General features: G+C 40.3%; 1 protein-coding gene across 3 annotated transcripts; it reads right to left on the bottom strand.

The window, feature by feature from the left end:
- Positions 1-954: 954 nt before the first annotated feature.
- LOC108766397 (uncharacterized) lies at positions 955-13,675 on the bottom strand. Of its 3 annotated transcripts, none has more exons than XM_018515662.1 (6): positions 13,218-13,675; positions 7,080-12,688; positions 5,921-6,782; positions 4,109-4,483; positions 2,185-3,990; positions 955-2,019 (listed from the first exon to the last, which is right to left on the bottom strand). In XM_018515662.1, exons 1-6 carry the CDS (start codon positions 13,615-13,617, stop codon positions 1,772-1,774), a joined length of 9,300 nt encoding a protein of 3,099 aa, XP_018371164.1. In that variant the 5' UTR covers positions 13,618-13,675; the 3' UTR covers positions 955-1,771. The 3 variants fall into 3 exon arrangements, with proteins under 3 accessions (XP_018371164.1, XP_018371166.1, XP_018371165.1); XM_018515664.1 differs by having other exon boundaries at positions 2,188-3,990; XM_018515663.1 differs by having other exon boundaries at positions 4,109-4,480.
- Between the last annotated feature and the right edge of the window lie 2,063 nt (positions 13,676-15,738).

Raw genomic sequence — 15,738 nt, 5'->3', positions numbered from 1 at the left:
GACGCGGCGTGACGTGTACCGCGAAGAACAGCAACTGATTTCGGCGTTCGTCGAGAAAGAGTGTAGATAATATGATGCGCATTGTGAAAGAAATAGCATATTTACGGAAGAGTGATGTATAATGCAAATCAAACTTGACTCTGTATGATCCATCACTTTCGCCCTGAAATCCTTTCTAACAAAATTATCTAATTTATTACTTAAATAATGAATAGTATTATCTAAATAATATAATTATCATCTAAACAGGGACTTCGAACTAAATATAGTTTTCTGGAATTCCTGATAATAATTCCATTCGATGTATCGCAAAACGAAATCTCAAAATGAAATTAAAATTATTAGAGCTGGAAAAAAGCACGGTTTAAGTGAAAAAAAAAAAAAAAACGGAGCTTTCTATGATACAGATATTTAAAGAAACAATTTCAGGGTAAAAGCATCGAATCACCAAGTGTTGCCTTACAGTAATATGTATTTCTATGATGAATAATATAAAATAGAAATTTGTATGATGAATTAGAAGAAAACATCTCACTGGACATTATATTCTAACACGATTCATGCGCGAAAAAATTTCAATCTGCATTTTATAATATAGTTTCACAATTTAAGTGGCTTAGCTTGCATATATTCATTACTCTTGCCGTATTAAGGGGGATCAGTCGATAAAATACAAAACAGCGAAAAATTTGTCATGGAAATTTTCTGTATCAATTTTCTATACAAGTTTTTATTTCCTCTTCGAAATCAAGAGAGTTTCAAATAGATCAAAATCAAAAGAATCAGCTTGCTAAGTTGTCTGATAAAAAACGAAAATTACAAAAGCTAATATAAGAAATCTTACGTATAAATTCTAAGGTATTACCCATAAAATATAAAGTCATTATTAATATCATAATTGAGTTTTTAAAAAATGTAAACTTAAAATCTCGTAAACTTTTAACATGTTGTTTCTTACAATTTTTGGATCTTATGAATTGAGAACGAATGCGTCATGGACATCGTCAATCATTCTTACTGTTAGTAAGAGAATTTTGTTTTGTTCCGGAATGACCATCCCCCTCTTTGTTACAAAAATGATGTACAAAAATGAGCTAAGTGATTGAATGTAACACGTGAAGCTAAACAATAATATACAGCGCTCCTCCTCTGCCATCCATCGTGCCAATAGTATAATTTACTCCTCTGTCAATCTTCTCAGAATCATGCGCGTCAATAACTCATCAGTTTAATTGATAAAAAGCTAATCGGATAAAGCGCGCAAGTACAAAAAGTAGAAAAAGTCACGAGGAACGCAATTATGTATGAAATACATTGCAATATAAATTGCAGTCGTCTAAGCACTCTTAAAAAATCTCACTTGACGCCGCTCTTATGAAACCGGAGGATCAAACAAAGAAGTAATTTGTACTGCTTGACGAGTACATTTTCTTGTAATTAACTAGTGAACAAAAACGCATCGCAAGAACATCGTCGACAAAGTCAAGAGTTAAAATATTCTGAACATTTCAACAGATTGCACAGTTCAATGTTGACGGCGATCGCGCTCGTCTTTCACGATATTACATATCGGTATTACGAAGTGTGTATTCGAATACCTGCCATCAAACATCCTCTTAACATATCTCAATATTTCTGACTAAATATTTACATCGATGCGTTTTACAGCTTCAGTCTATTAAGCTTCGCAACCGCGGCTATGAGTCTTTGCGACAACTTTCTCGCTTTTCGCTGCCATTAGTTCAGAATGATCCTTAACCGCGTTGCTTTCTTACTGAGCGGGTGGTTGAGGCTCGCTGGACATATTCGGATTCGGATACGGCAGGAACGAATAATTGGGATAGGGTGGCGGAGGATGCGGGAACGGCGTATAATAATTAGGGGGATGCGAAGAAGGAGGGGCGTATCCTCTGTGCATGTAAGGATCCGTTGGAGGTGGCGGACCATGGAACGCCGAGTACATGCGAGCATAATCTGGGTTGTAACTGGGTCCACCATATGCTGGATAACCAGGTGCTCCTGTAGATTAATTTTACTGTTAATATTCTCTAATCGAATAAAACTTTCAAAAGACATTGACATGTTTATTAAATGCAAAGAGCGTCTTTAAAAAACTAAAAAATATCGATAAACTTAAAGATAATACTTCTCATTTTATTTTACAATAACTCTTAAAAGACTCACCACCTGGAGGATAAGCTGCGGAAGAGCCAGGCGCCGGTGGATAGTGCTGCGAGTACGGATCGTATGGGCCCGGCGGATACGGTCCCGGATACCGCGTGTTAGTGGGATGACTAAATGCGGTAGGTATATGTGTCTCGTCTCTGCTCGATGAGGCAACCGTAGTAGTCACCGTCGTGCTGTCCGTACCTTTAGACTCTGTCGCGGAGTTGTTCGTTAGCGTTTTGGCAGTAATGCTCGGTATTTGAGAAGAGTAAGCGGTAGGCACGTTCATCACGTTCCTCTCGTCCATAGGCTTGCCTAAGTCCGGCTGAGGTTTCGTCGTGTCTACTGGCAGTCTACTGCTGGGATTTGCCGTGTGCGGTGGAACGCCGGGGAAGTAAGTGCCATAGGGATTAGACAGCGAGCGAGAACGTGGATCGCTGTAGTCGTAGTATCGCGGGTATTGAGCGTAGGGATATCCCTGGGGTACGCTCGGCGTCGGATCACCCTGGATCATGTTGTCTCGCATACTTAGAGTCGGCTCGGCGCTTTTCGGCGAAGTAATATTGGTGCTAGTACATACGGAAGCAGTCGATGTCACGTTGGCGATTGAATCGGTGATACTTTTAGGTGCTTCCGAGCCTCTTGCAGATACGGACGGTACCGGTACACTCGATGATATCGGTATGCTTGACGATACTGGTATACTCGAGGATATCGGCATATTCGATGGTATTGGCATGTTCGATGATATACTCGGCGACATACTTGTAACTGGCATACTCGATGGCATACTCGATGGCATACTTGATGGTATACTTGACGACATACTCGATATCGGTATGCTTGACGGTATGTTCGATGATACTGGTATATTCGACGGAATGCTCGGTGGCATGTTCGATGATATCGGCATGTTCGGTGGTAAGCTTGGAGACATGTTTGATGGTACCGGCATGCTCGGTGGCATATTCGGAGGCATACTTGACGGTACTGGTAAGCTTGGTGGTATCGACATAGTCGATGGTACCGGCATGGATGATGGTACTGGTTGTGTTAACAGAGAAGGCATCGGACCAGGAGCAATCGGGTGCGTCTGCGTCGCGACCTGCGGTGTCATTTGCGGCGTTTGAGACGCTTCTTCAATAACGATATCTTCATTGGAAGTTTCTTGCTTCTCCGTTTGCCCACGGAAAGGACGACCGTAGTTTGCTAGTTCATCTGGCTTAGAAGATTCCTTCTCCGATGGCGAACACTGTTTGTCAGCGGTTGGAGGCATTTCTGATTCAGACTGATCATGTTGTGTTTGAACGCCTTGCGCAAGGGAAACGGTATCAGGGGTGTAAACTTGAGTGCCTTCCTCAGAAGATTTCGGCAGAGATGTATCTGTATCCGAATTAGTGGTACGGGTATGATTAGAGGGACTATACTCGGTGTTTGAGCTTACTTCTGCAACTACATCTTCCAGTCTGACTTCCTCGACACGCTGCTCGGTTCTCACTTGACCGTCGGACGAGTTGGAGTTGTCCCCGAGTGTGGAATGATCCATTGGCTCTTGCTTGACTTTGGGTAATCTCGACAGAGAAACTTGAGTGGTCAAATTAACTTGACTCAAATAAGGTTTAGCCGTCGCTGTAGCGACTGGTTTGGGCCTCTTAGAGACTTCCTTATCGCCAAATGGTTTATAACCCGGACTCTGTGATGGTTTATTAAGAGGCCGCCCGGTTTGATTACTAGAAGATGACTTGGGTATTATGGAAATAGCCGAATTATTCCGTAAAGGAAAGCCAACCTCGGGCTTAGAATTCCTCTGTATCATTGAAACTCCTGTAATTTAAAAAATTGAATTTTCAAATAATGAAATCTTTTCAAATAATGAAATATTTTCAAATAATGTATAATATTCAAGAATAATTATTATTAGTATCATACTAATTTAACTCACCTTTCTTCGGTTCCTCCTCTCGTTTTTGTTGATTCAATTTAAGCGCAGTACGAATTGCTATAATTTTTCCGGATTCAAGCTGCATGTAAATACCTTTTGGACTCTTTAGTACCATTACTCGTTGACCCGCTTTTAGAACGATACTTCCTTTATCCGGAGAATTTGTCGGTATAACTACATCTAAAGGTAGCGTCATCTCTTGCGCACTCATTCCTTGTCTCTGCCATACTTCCGCTGGAATCCATCTACTACCAGTAACACCTCGCGGACTTAATCCATCAGCGCCTCGTTGTTGCATAGGTCTGACAGAAGCAACTGGTTTTGGTGTAGGTCCACCATCACCGCCGCGAATTGCTCTAATTTGTAATCCACCTGCTGGAATAAATAATCAATGTGTATGTACAGAGCACGATTATCTTTTGACTTAAAACGGGTTTTTTAACCGATGTGCCGCGGCACACTAGTGTGCTGCGAATATTTTAGAAAAGGTAAACAAAAGGAAAAATTTAGAAATAATTAAAAAACAAAATGAGGCGCGAAGTAAAAATGCTTTAAAAATTGTGAAAATTATCTAAATTATACTTTTACTTTTATCATAATTAAAACGATATCATTATTGCAATAAATTTAAAACAATAAAATAAAAAATAAAAAGATAAACAATGATAACCAGCTCGTGATTGAAACACAAAATCAATTATATTAAAACAAAATAAAACAGTCAAGAGCTCTTAAAAATTCAATAACAATATAACGATAAAACAGGCAAATAAAAATCCTCTCTCGCTCTAGCGCGCTAGATAAAAAACATGATGTAATGTATTCCAATTTGGATTATTTAATTGGAACACATTACATCATGTTTTTTATCTTTTTGACGATGGTAACTAACGTAAGATGTGAAGAGGATAATATCTGAAGATGGCTCAATATAGGACCCGAAATATGTAATAATATTTCTGTTTTCTATTGTGTATGTATTTAACTCCTATTAATAATTTTTATACGTTTACATTTTAAAGAATCGACTCTTATTTACCTGTTTGATCGTTATATTGCTATTAAAATAAAAATTGACCAAAGACGAACGAATAAATTGAGATGTTATAATAATAGAATTTAACGTTTAATATGCATTAAAATCAAGCGAAACTAATTTCGATTTTACAAAAGTCTTCTTCAGTCGCAGAGATATTACAAAATTAATACATGTGTAATTGTCGATTAAAAAGTATATTTATATACGTTCGGAATATGAAGTCAATATGTATTATAAAAATTTCTCACAATCATCTTATTAATCAGTTCTTGATTGCTCAATTAATATTAACAGTCTATATTATTCCTTTATGTTAAGAAATCTGTCAATTAATTATATTATATAGAGATATGTCCTCTATATATTGTATGTTGAAGCATCCGGTTGTAAATAGTGAAATTAAATTATATAGTGAGATAGTAAAATTCGTGCTTTTAATCTTAACGACAGTCGTGAAAAAAGTCTTTTGTAAAGTTGAAACTAGTTTCTCTTGATTTTAATGCATATTAAACACTAAATTTTATTATTATATGTAAAATATCTAAATTTATTCGCTCGTCTTTGGCCGATTTTTATTTTAATATAAAAATTTTAAAACTTTACTTCTCTGAATGTTATCGATATTTGTTAAAAGATTTATGCTGAACGCTTAAGAATATGCACCTTGTAACGTACGTCGAAAAGTTTAGCTCGTTATTTAATATGTTACAAATTGAAAAAGATTGAAAAACACTGACTTAAAATAAAGTTTCTATCTTGAATATAAACTGTACCTCGAGTGGCTGTATTTCCAGGAACATAGTTATAACTGGGCCTAGAACAATTCGCTGCCATCTTCTCAAGCTCGTAGCCGCGACGGGCTAATCGTTTCTCGGCTTGACTGAGTTTCTTGTCCTTTCGATCAACGAGCAAACTTTCATGATGAAACGGTTGTTTGGTGAGCAACGAAGAAAAGCGTTCTAGTACGCAATGCATAACTTCGTCCGTGTAACTATCCTTAATCTGTGAGAAATCCTGCACTTGGCTATCCTCTTCCCAATCCCACGATAACGTCGTCGCTTCTTTTAGCGAAAGATGCGCATCGGGATTACACTGATCGACCACGCGGTCTGCCATACCTTGTTTACTAATCTGTCGATCATAGATCTTCCTTTCTAAGCAGTTATCAGTGACCAATCGATAAACAAAGCACGGCTTTTGTTGGCCGTATCGGTAGACTCTGCATACAGCTTGCGTATCGTGACAAGGATTCCAGGAAGCATCAAATACGATCGCGCGATTCGCGCCGACAAGATTGATACCCAGTGAACCAGCTCGTGTAGAAACAAGGAAAAGATGAATCTTTGGATTGTTATTGAATTCATTAATTAGCTTCTCTCGCTCTAGCGCGCTAGTGCTTCCGTCTAGTCTATAATAATTCACATTTTTAATCCAGGCATCGGTTTGACCATCCGGATACTTTAAGCTATTTCGTGCTAAAAAATCTTCTATGAGATTCAATGTAAATAGCGATTGCGAGAATGCGAGTACGCGATCCCCTAGTGTAATAGCTTCCTCGAGGATGCAAAAGAAGAGTGTCATTTTTCCAGATGCATCTATCAATCCGGGTACGTATCCCTTCATCAACTCTGTTGCCTGTAATAAAAATAAACATTATAGGATTACTGTCGAAATACAAAATAAATAAATACAGATAAAGGACTCTTATTAACTGATAATATTATCAAGAAAGTAGAAGGGCATATAAGAGTCAAATTTAAACAATTAATGTATATAAACCGTTCAAAATGTGTACATTCTTAATTAATTACTATAAGATATAAATTTTACATTCAACAAGTTTATAAAAATTTATATTTTATAAAATCAAATTTTTCCATTATTTAATATTGAAACAATTAATATATATTCTAATGATATATTGATAAATACCCAGTCATATGGAATTCCAGGATCTTCTTTCGAACTAGGAGAGCTCTTGCAATCTTTCTCTTCGTCCTTCGTGAGAATCTCATCGTCAGATTTATCTTCTTTATCTTTCTCTACTTGATCTTCTTTCTCTCTCTCATCCTCCTTCGTCAGTTCGCTCTGATTTAATCGAGGACTGTGCGCCGGATTAACTCCCGGTCCTGATCTGGGAGCAGGAGTCGCTGAACTTTGACGATTCGGTTCCGTAGTGTAGCTTGCCGCGCCAGTGAGATTATTCTGATGCAATGGTTGACTCTGTACACCGATATTAGATGTCATATCTTTGCTGCTCTTATCACACGGTGTATTGGGAGGGTGAGTACCGATGGGTTGTTGTGAAGTCTTGGATTCGTCGGGCCGCGGATTCATATCCGTGCCGTGACCGGTAGCGTAGTCGTACGACTGATTCGGATAATTCTGCGACGGAAAATAGTTATTTGGATAACGGTTCATGCCGGGATTCATCTGATCCCTGTAGTACGAATCACTGCATTGCTGATCCGGTCGGAACGTCTGCGGATAATTACGTTGCATATAATAAGGTTCCTCCTTGATCTGTCCGATCGCCGCTGGATTCTGATGCGAGCCGTCCGATGGATAATTCGGCATAACGGGGTTCTGTGTATGTGGTTGGTTAGCGGTATAATTATTACCAGAATTACCGGCGGTGCCTGCGCTCGAACGATCGTTCGAAAATTCATTTGGAGCATAACTCTGCGTTTGCTGAGACACTGCGGCATCTTGCCTGGGATAAAGTTGATCACTCTGACTCAGAGATGGATTAGGCTGTTGTTGATTCGACGGATATGATATAGGTTGATTCTGTGCCACCTGTGTCTGCTGCGCGGCTCCGTACCGATGTGTGGGATTTTGTGGCATTGTACCTGTGCCTGGATGATTTGATGGGTAAGAAGAATGAGCCTGATTCGACGGCGGTACCGTCGGGCCTGGCTGATTTTGCTGAGGATATGATCCTGCCTGATTGGAAGTTGCAGATTGGGGCACCATATGATGGCCGTAACCGTGAACTGCATTCTGTGGATTCGGCGTTTGGGTCGATTGATCTGGAGGATATCTATGCGTCTGATTTTGTGCATTGACGTTTTGCGCAGGTTGATTGGCTGAATAATTCGGTTGACTTTGCGTTACGTTCATTTGACCCTGCGGTGCCGAGGTATAGCCACGCATCGGACTCTGTTGAATGGGCCCTTGATTCGATTGGTTCGGCTGCATGTAACCGTGTGATGGGGTTTGTGACATTGGAGTCGACTGCTGATTAAATGCATGCGGAGTCTGCGGAGGAGTTGGATTCACTTGCGTAGGATAGCCATGTGTCTGACCCTGAAGAGGCACACCTTGCGGTTGCTGGTTTGCATATGGATGAGGCTGATTTTGTAAACCTAAATTCTGATTCTGCTGATTCGGCGAGAAGCCACGATTTTGACCGGGTGATGTGTTCTGGTTCTGCTGCGGCGCCATGTAACCAGTGGTCTGTGTTTGAACCGTTGGTGGCTGACCTTGTTGAGACGCCGGATACCCCATCGTCGAGTTTTGCAGCGGTTGCGTATCATTACGCGGATACATTGGATTTGCCTGAGCCGGCGTCGGCGGGTAATTTTGATTTTGATTCGTAGTGTATGACGAGTAATCTTGCATCGGCATATTCGTGGACTGATTCGGCATCTGAGACTGGAAAGATGGTTGATTAGGGACCTGGGGATAATTACTAGGTCCCTGGTTTAGATTTGGCGTATAATTACGTTGTTGCTCCTGATAGGGATAATTCTGTCGTGGAAACATCCCGGGTGCTTCATAATTATTTCCTTGATTCTGATCCGATCGGAAATCGGATCCAGACACTGCACCAGTCGCTGCACCGCTGTACCTCTGAGGATGATTCGCGGACTGTTCGTTCGATTGCATATAGTTTTGCGACTGATTAGCGTATCCTTGCGATGTATTGTAGCTTGTTGACGTTTGAGTATATGACTGGAACGGTTGTTGATTGCCATACCTTTGTTGTCCTTGGTTATTGTAGAACTCCCCTTGATTATATTCTCCGTGATTGTTGCTATCGTTCCTATAATATGTATTTTGATCATTCGGACGATAGTTTTGATAACTTTGAGGAGGATAAGATCCCTGCGGCATGTTGTTGGAATATCCCGAGTTAGAAACTGGCATCGTATAATTAGTATAATTATTTTGTTTCGGAGTGTTGTGCGCATTTTCAGCCTCCGCATTATCGTTGCTTGATGATGAAGAAGCGTTCGGTTGTACGCTAGCTGCGGGCTTGTTCTTTATCGTCGTGCCCTTCTTGGATTTCTTGGACTCCCCTTTCGGCTGACGCGCTTTGGATTTCTTGCCACCTGCTGTAGATTTCTCTCCTATCGTCTCCTCGAGATCCAAATCATCCTCTTCATTCGCTTGACGCTTACGGAGAAAATAATACAGGATGTCCGGATGATTCCAGATCTTACAGCACACAGCAAAAGCTTTCAATGGATTCGGCACCGCGCGCGTTTTCACCACCTGATTCATAAACGTATCGTATAATTTGCGTTGATGAGGCGTCATTCTGACCAAGAGAATGTATTCCTCCTTGCGCGGCAACGACATTTGCAACACAGAATGAGATCTCCTCTGCACAAAACCCTCCAGCAAAGCGTGCAATACGTGTGCGCGATATCGCATCAAGCGTATATCCTGCGGCGTGGAGTCGATACATTGACCATTCTGTATCGGTCTCTCGAACATGTTGCAGAATTCGCTCTTGGTGCCTAAATAGTTAGGCCTCACGAAGTCCACCATGCACCAATACTCCAGTAGATTGTTCTGTAATGGATAACCGGTTAGTACAATTCTACGTTTCGTGCGCATTTGCTTCAATGCCATGCTGATGCTCGCATGTGAATTCTTGATTCGATGACCTTCATCGCAGATTACCAGGTCTGGTCCAGGACTCACCAGAGCCGTATGCATCTCGTCTAACAAACCTTTGTTCTTATCCTCCTCCTCTACGTCTACCGTGTCTTTGAAAGGCTGTCCGCGTTTTCGTTTTGCTTTATTGGGCTTTTTCAAAGATAATTGTCTATACAATTCGTATCCTATTAACAAAACTCCGCCGTTTAATTGCCATTCTTGTATTACCTTCGCTCTCGCGGTCATAGTTTTATGCGAATCGTTCAAGATGTGTAAGCGGAAGTGCCTCGGGCGTACTTCCATGCCAATTGGCGTGTCTACATCGTACGGCGTTTTCACTTTCTCTATCGTTTCTTTTTTCTCCTCCGCTAATTCCTCTTTCATTGTTGAAGTACCCTCTTCTTTTTTTATTATCTCTTCCGGTTCTTTCTTCACAGTAACCTCTGTATTTTGAAGTGACATTCCTCCCGGCATCATGTTTTCTTTCTTCGGTTCTCGTTCTAATTCTTGTTGATTCGTCTGACTGCCATAACTCGTGAAAGTGCCGGGAATGTTGTTGTAATTAGAATACATCGGATTGGTATGATGATTACCCATACCCGGATACATCGTCATGGAATTTCGATTCTCCATATTGGAATACATCGGATTGGTATGATGATTACCCATACCCGGCGGCCGATTCTCCATGCCAGGATACATAACATCAGTTCCCTGATTTTCCATGCCGAACTTTGGCCCCGCCATGTTCTGTCCAGGTGGTATACCATGGCAGTTTCCTGGATCTGGCTTCATCTGATCGGGGAAGTTGGAAAGCGGATTCGGATTCGAATTATACAATGGATTCTGCGGTATCTCGCCCTGATGATAATTCGGTGGCATATGCGGTATATGAGGCTCAGCTATGTTCTTATTCATCATAGTAGGATCCTGCATGTAACTCGGCATCATGTTGCGCTGTTCGTAACCGTGATGGGGATTTGCATAGGGATTCTCCGGCATGACGTTCACTGATTGTTGCGATGCACCGACAGCGGTTGTTGCATCTTGACCAAAACGGTGCGCGGACTCTGTGCTGATAGGCCGCGATATATTAGACATGTCGCTCTGAGTGCCGCAACTTTCCTCCTTTACTTCATGCTTTATATCTATTCCTGGTTCCATTTTGATATTCGTCGCCTTGGACTGTTTCTCAGCGGTAGTGGTGGGATCCTCATATGGCAGCCACATGTTGAACTCCGCCAGCCAATTTTGAAGCGTATTTATGGGCATGATACAGAGAACAGTTTTGGCAGTGGTGCATCGAAAAAAAATGTCGCAAAAGCTGGCGACTTGGAGGGTCTTGCCTAGACCCATACTATGGGCAAGAATACAACCAAAGCCACTGCTAGTCTTATACCTCTCGATCGTTTCAATGATATTATCGAAGAGGAAGCGTATACCACCGATCTGATGCGGCTTGATAATGCGAGCAACTTGTGGTGCTAGATACACGTCCGGCTCGGTCTCGGGATGACCCACGTTGATCAATACTCGACCGTGCTCGTCTGGAATGTTATAACGATCGTTGGTGTGCATCCCGGAATTGGATGGATCATCCTCGTTGTCAGTTTCCTCCTCACCGCTAGGATCGCTCAAAACTATGCAATCATCGTCTGAACTCTCGCTCGAACTGGATATTGTCACTACATCCTTGCCTTTTTGCGGTCTCTGGTATTTGGGCGCACCGGACATCTTTCGCGCGGCATGCATCTGCTTCTCACAACGCATTGCCTCTTCAGCTTCCATGTCAGACAACTCGGAATCGGAATAATAGTCCGCACGATCTATCGGCTCCTTTTTAGGCACCACCGGCGATATACTCACAGACGGTGTCATCATGCGGATCCTTTGCTGCAACATATTAGGTGCACTGGAACGATTCGGAACGCGCGAAATAGATGTCTGTGCTCCCTGATAGCCGCCTCTACCTTTCTGCCAGCGCATCCCGCCATCGATCGATCTCCTCTGTATCTGTCCTGCTTGAATCCCGCCAGTTATCTGAGTAGTCTGAGAACCGGTGCCGGCGCCAGAGTTCACTTTCAGTAGCACGGTGTTTGGCAAACGGACCTGAGTAGACGACGATGACGTCGCCGATGGAAATGACGACGATGGGGAAGACTGCGAGATCAAAGTAGAACCAGCCTGATTTTGCTTGCCCTGCAGGAGACTAATAACACGCGTTTGCGCTTTACTATTCTGTCGGTTGATCGCTATCTGACGCTGCACCTCACGAATGATCCTCTGCTGCTCCTGCACTCGCCTAAGACGTTCCATCTCCTGCCTCTGAGCGGACAACGTGGCTTCGTCTAGTTGCGTTTCGTCCATCACTTCCCGAATGTTCCGCCGCATGTTGGCCAGCTTTTTCTCCGATTTCAACTCACATTCCGACGTGCTACCCTCGGTGCTACCGTCATCCTTCTTCGCTTTCTTTTTCGCGCTGTCGGAATGATCGGAATCGGCGTGTCTCTTGTTACTGTCGGTGCCTTCCTCTCCCGATTGTCCATCCGTCTTGTCGTTATCATTATCTATGCTTTCGTCATCTGAATCCTTTATTATTGGCTTCCCTAGCAGATCAGCTTCAGATACTTCTTGACCTTCTATAGGTGCTCCTTTTGATAATACAAGAATAACAATTATTAAAATACAATAATAATATGATAAAAATCATTTTAACATTTCAACTAAATAATTTTTCGACACATATTGTTATATACTTTAATATTACAAAGATTATAATAGATACAATAACTAATATTTATTTCTCTATATTATAATATATGTTCTAGACTGCAGAATGTTTTCAAAACAGTGAATTTCCATATTTTTAATTCCATATTTACAATCTATTATTAGTCCAACTAATTTAATTATACAAAATAATTATTGAATTAACAAAATTCAGAATATAAGATTAGAAAAATAAAATTAGATTAAATTAAAATAGAAATCAATTTTATTGATTCAGTAATCTCAAATATTTATTATCTTAATCTAATTTAATTAAATCATTAGATAAAATTAATTTAAAAATATAAAAATGATTTAACAGAAAATTTTATTAATACATCTTAATTTAAAATTCAATTCACTAAATAAAAATAAATGTTGAATATATGCTATTAACATATTCTTACAAACCTTCCAGTGGTAAAGTATCCAGAATATTAACTTGTTCTTCGTCATCTTCATCTGGAGACTGATGATGTGGCCTCTCCGACTCCACTCTGACACCAATCTGCGAGTCAATCGTTTCATCCAGATCCATATCGTCCCCCGAACCCTCCGAGCGTATCTCTTCTATTTCCTCGGATTGCAAAACGTCGAGTTTCTTCTCTTGCTCGCCGTCCGTTGTTTCACCACTCGACTCATCTGAGCTCTCATCATTAGTTGCCTGTGGCTCAGCGTTCATGTTTGCACTTGTCGCAGTCTCACTGGTCATCATATTCGTTTCACTAGGCTTGGGGCCACCGCGTGGAGTCACACGTTCAATTGTGACATCCCCTATGCGTGTGAGAAAGCTGTCCAGACTATTAGACATGGTGCACCGTACATGAAGTCACAACGTGTACTTTATTGATATGGAATGTCTTACACGTTTAAACACTAATCATCTAGCTTAACACTCACATCGTTTAATTGTCATACAAAATGCCTTTCCCTTCCTGTAATGACACACACATATACATTCTTGGTATGTTATTTTATTTAACATATGTGCTTAGAAACTGTTACATGTTGATAAAGAGATAAGATATAGGTGAAACAGTAAAGTCTCCTTATAGACAAACATTAAAAATATGTCAATGCTAACCATACTCTATAAAGTTTTAATTTTTAGTAATATAACTATACACTGAATTAATATAATAAACTTAATAAAATGAATGCTTTTAATAAACTAACAAAGAGCTGGCATATTTGACAGCTGTTTTTTCAGTTAATATTTTCTTATAAACAGAACATTAAAAGTTCTGTCCTTTTTCAAAAAAAGTTCTGAACTGCAATATACTGGTGTAGCGAATTGAAGTAAAACAAATTATATTTAAACAATTATAAATCAAATTTAGACCACTAAGAATAAATTAAAGAAAAATATTCTTATTTTCAGTTAAAATGAATTTTTATACTATTTATAAACAAATCTTTATAAAACTGAAAAATGTATTTGTAAACGATTATTGTATCTGCATGTAAATATTATCAAGCACTAAGATTCACTTTGATCGAAATAAGAATCTTATTCTTACTCAAACTATATTTTACTCCAACTTATTGCTCCAGTTCAGAACTTTAAAAAAAAAACAATCTAAAATAGCTTAAATTTTTTCAACTTTTATTATATAAAACAAAATATTTAATGATATGCAACATAGTGAATCTATTTTTTTTTTTTACTTAACCTTTGAAAAAATACTTTATTCAGCATGTGATATCAGAAATCTTTCACTGTAAAATTAAGCTTTCTCTTGGAGTATTCTAACATGTGATAATACTTATGGTCTGTTTTCTGTTTCTGCACTAGACTGTTCTAAAACTCTCTTTCTCGCTTTAAATAAATATCAAATGTATTTCTATATATATATATATATATATATATATCTCACTTTAAGTTCCAAAAGTGTACACTAGTTTAGCCACAGAAAACAGACCTTTATTTTAACCCTTAGTACACACGATTGAGTCATTCATATCCTGCACATTCATTTTTTTTTTAAACTAGGAGCCTCAAATAATCAGTTATAACATTTATATACAATTTTTTCTAAATACAACAATCTCGTAAATACTTTCTAAAGATATTAAAATATAGGTATGTAAGAATCATCTAATAATTCTTGTATATTTATTAATGTTATGAAAATTAACTAACCTGAGACACAAATAATCCATCGTGTATACTAAAGTACCTGTAATGAAGGACTGGAAAATCATCATGTATCATGTATATTAAAGTTAAAAATTAGATATCTAGTACCTCCTAAATATCGTCAAGAATTACGGCATCCATCGAATCTACGACGCCAAAAGAGAGAGAGAGAGAACGCAAAAGATTTGTCAAAAGTAATTCTCGTACGAGTCCTTCTTGGAGTTGATTAGTTTGAAGTAACACGGTGCGGGATAAGTAAGTTTCTATCCGACAATCTCGCAGCTCACCGACGAGGACCGATCTCCAACACGTTGCCTGCCGAGTAGGCTCAGCCTCGAGCACAGGACATTGTACACGTGAGTCGAACAATCCAAACACGTGTTTAAAACTACGACGATCGGTAACGACGGTGGCAGTCGAGCGTGAAGCACCGGTGCGGAAGAGGAAGCTGCGAGGATGGGAGATAAGAGGCGATAGGCCAGAACGTTTGTTTATGACGTTTACACGGCGGGTCTAACTACACTTCCGCGGCGTGCCCTATCCACCGTTTCGTTGTAGACGCGTCCTGATGTTCTCCCTCCTTCCCTCTCGCTCTCTCACTCTCCCCCTTCTTCGTTTTCACAGATCAGCCGCCTGATCGGCGATCACGCGCGCACGACGGACGCCATGGTCGGTCGTCGCATTCTCGCTGTTTTCATGTTGCTGTAACCGAGAATGTGGCCGCGTCCGTCGCGTCACCGTCTCTCACGTCCGACGAGCTCGGCCCCGCCGCGGCCGGGTCGCTTCCATGCC

The sequence above is a fragment of the Trachymyrmex cornetzi genome, unplaced genomic scaffold (genome assembly GCF_001594075.2).
Source record: "Trachymyrmex cornetzi isolate Tcor2-1 unplaced genomic scaffold, Tcor1.1 scaffold58, whole genome shotgun sequence".
In the NCBI taxonomy this organism is placed as follows: Eukaryota; Metazoa; Arthropoda; class Insecta; order Hymenoptera; family Formicidae; genus Trachymyrmex; species Trachymyrmex cornetzi.
This window is presented reverse-complemented; position numbering and strand designations above follow the sequence as displayed.

Coding starts and splice junctions, on each gene's coding strand:
- LOC108766397 (XM_018515662.1), bottom strand. CDS start 13,617: ATGTCTAATAGTCTGGACAGCTTTCTCACACGCATAGGGGATGTCACA. Junction 6,783..7,079: donor CTGGAATTCCATATGACTGG/GTATTTATCAAT, acceptor TTTTTATTACAG/GCAACAGAGTTGATGAAGGG. Junction 4,484..5,920: donor TGGAAATACAGCCACTCGAG/GTACAGTTTATA, acceptor TATTTATTCCAG/CAGGTGGATTACAAATTAGA.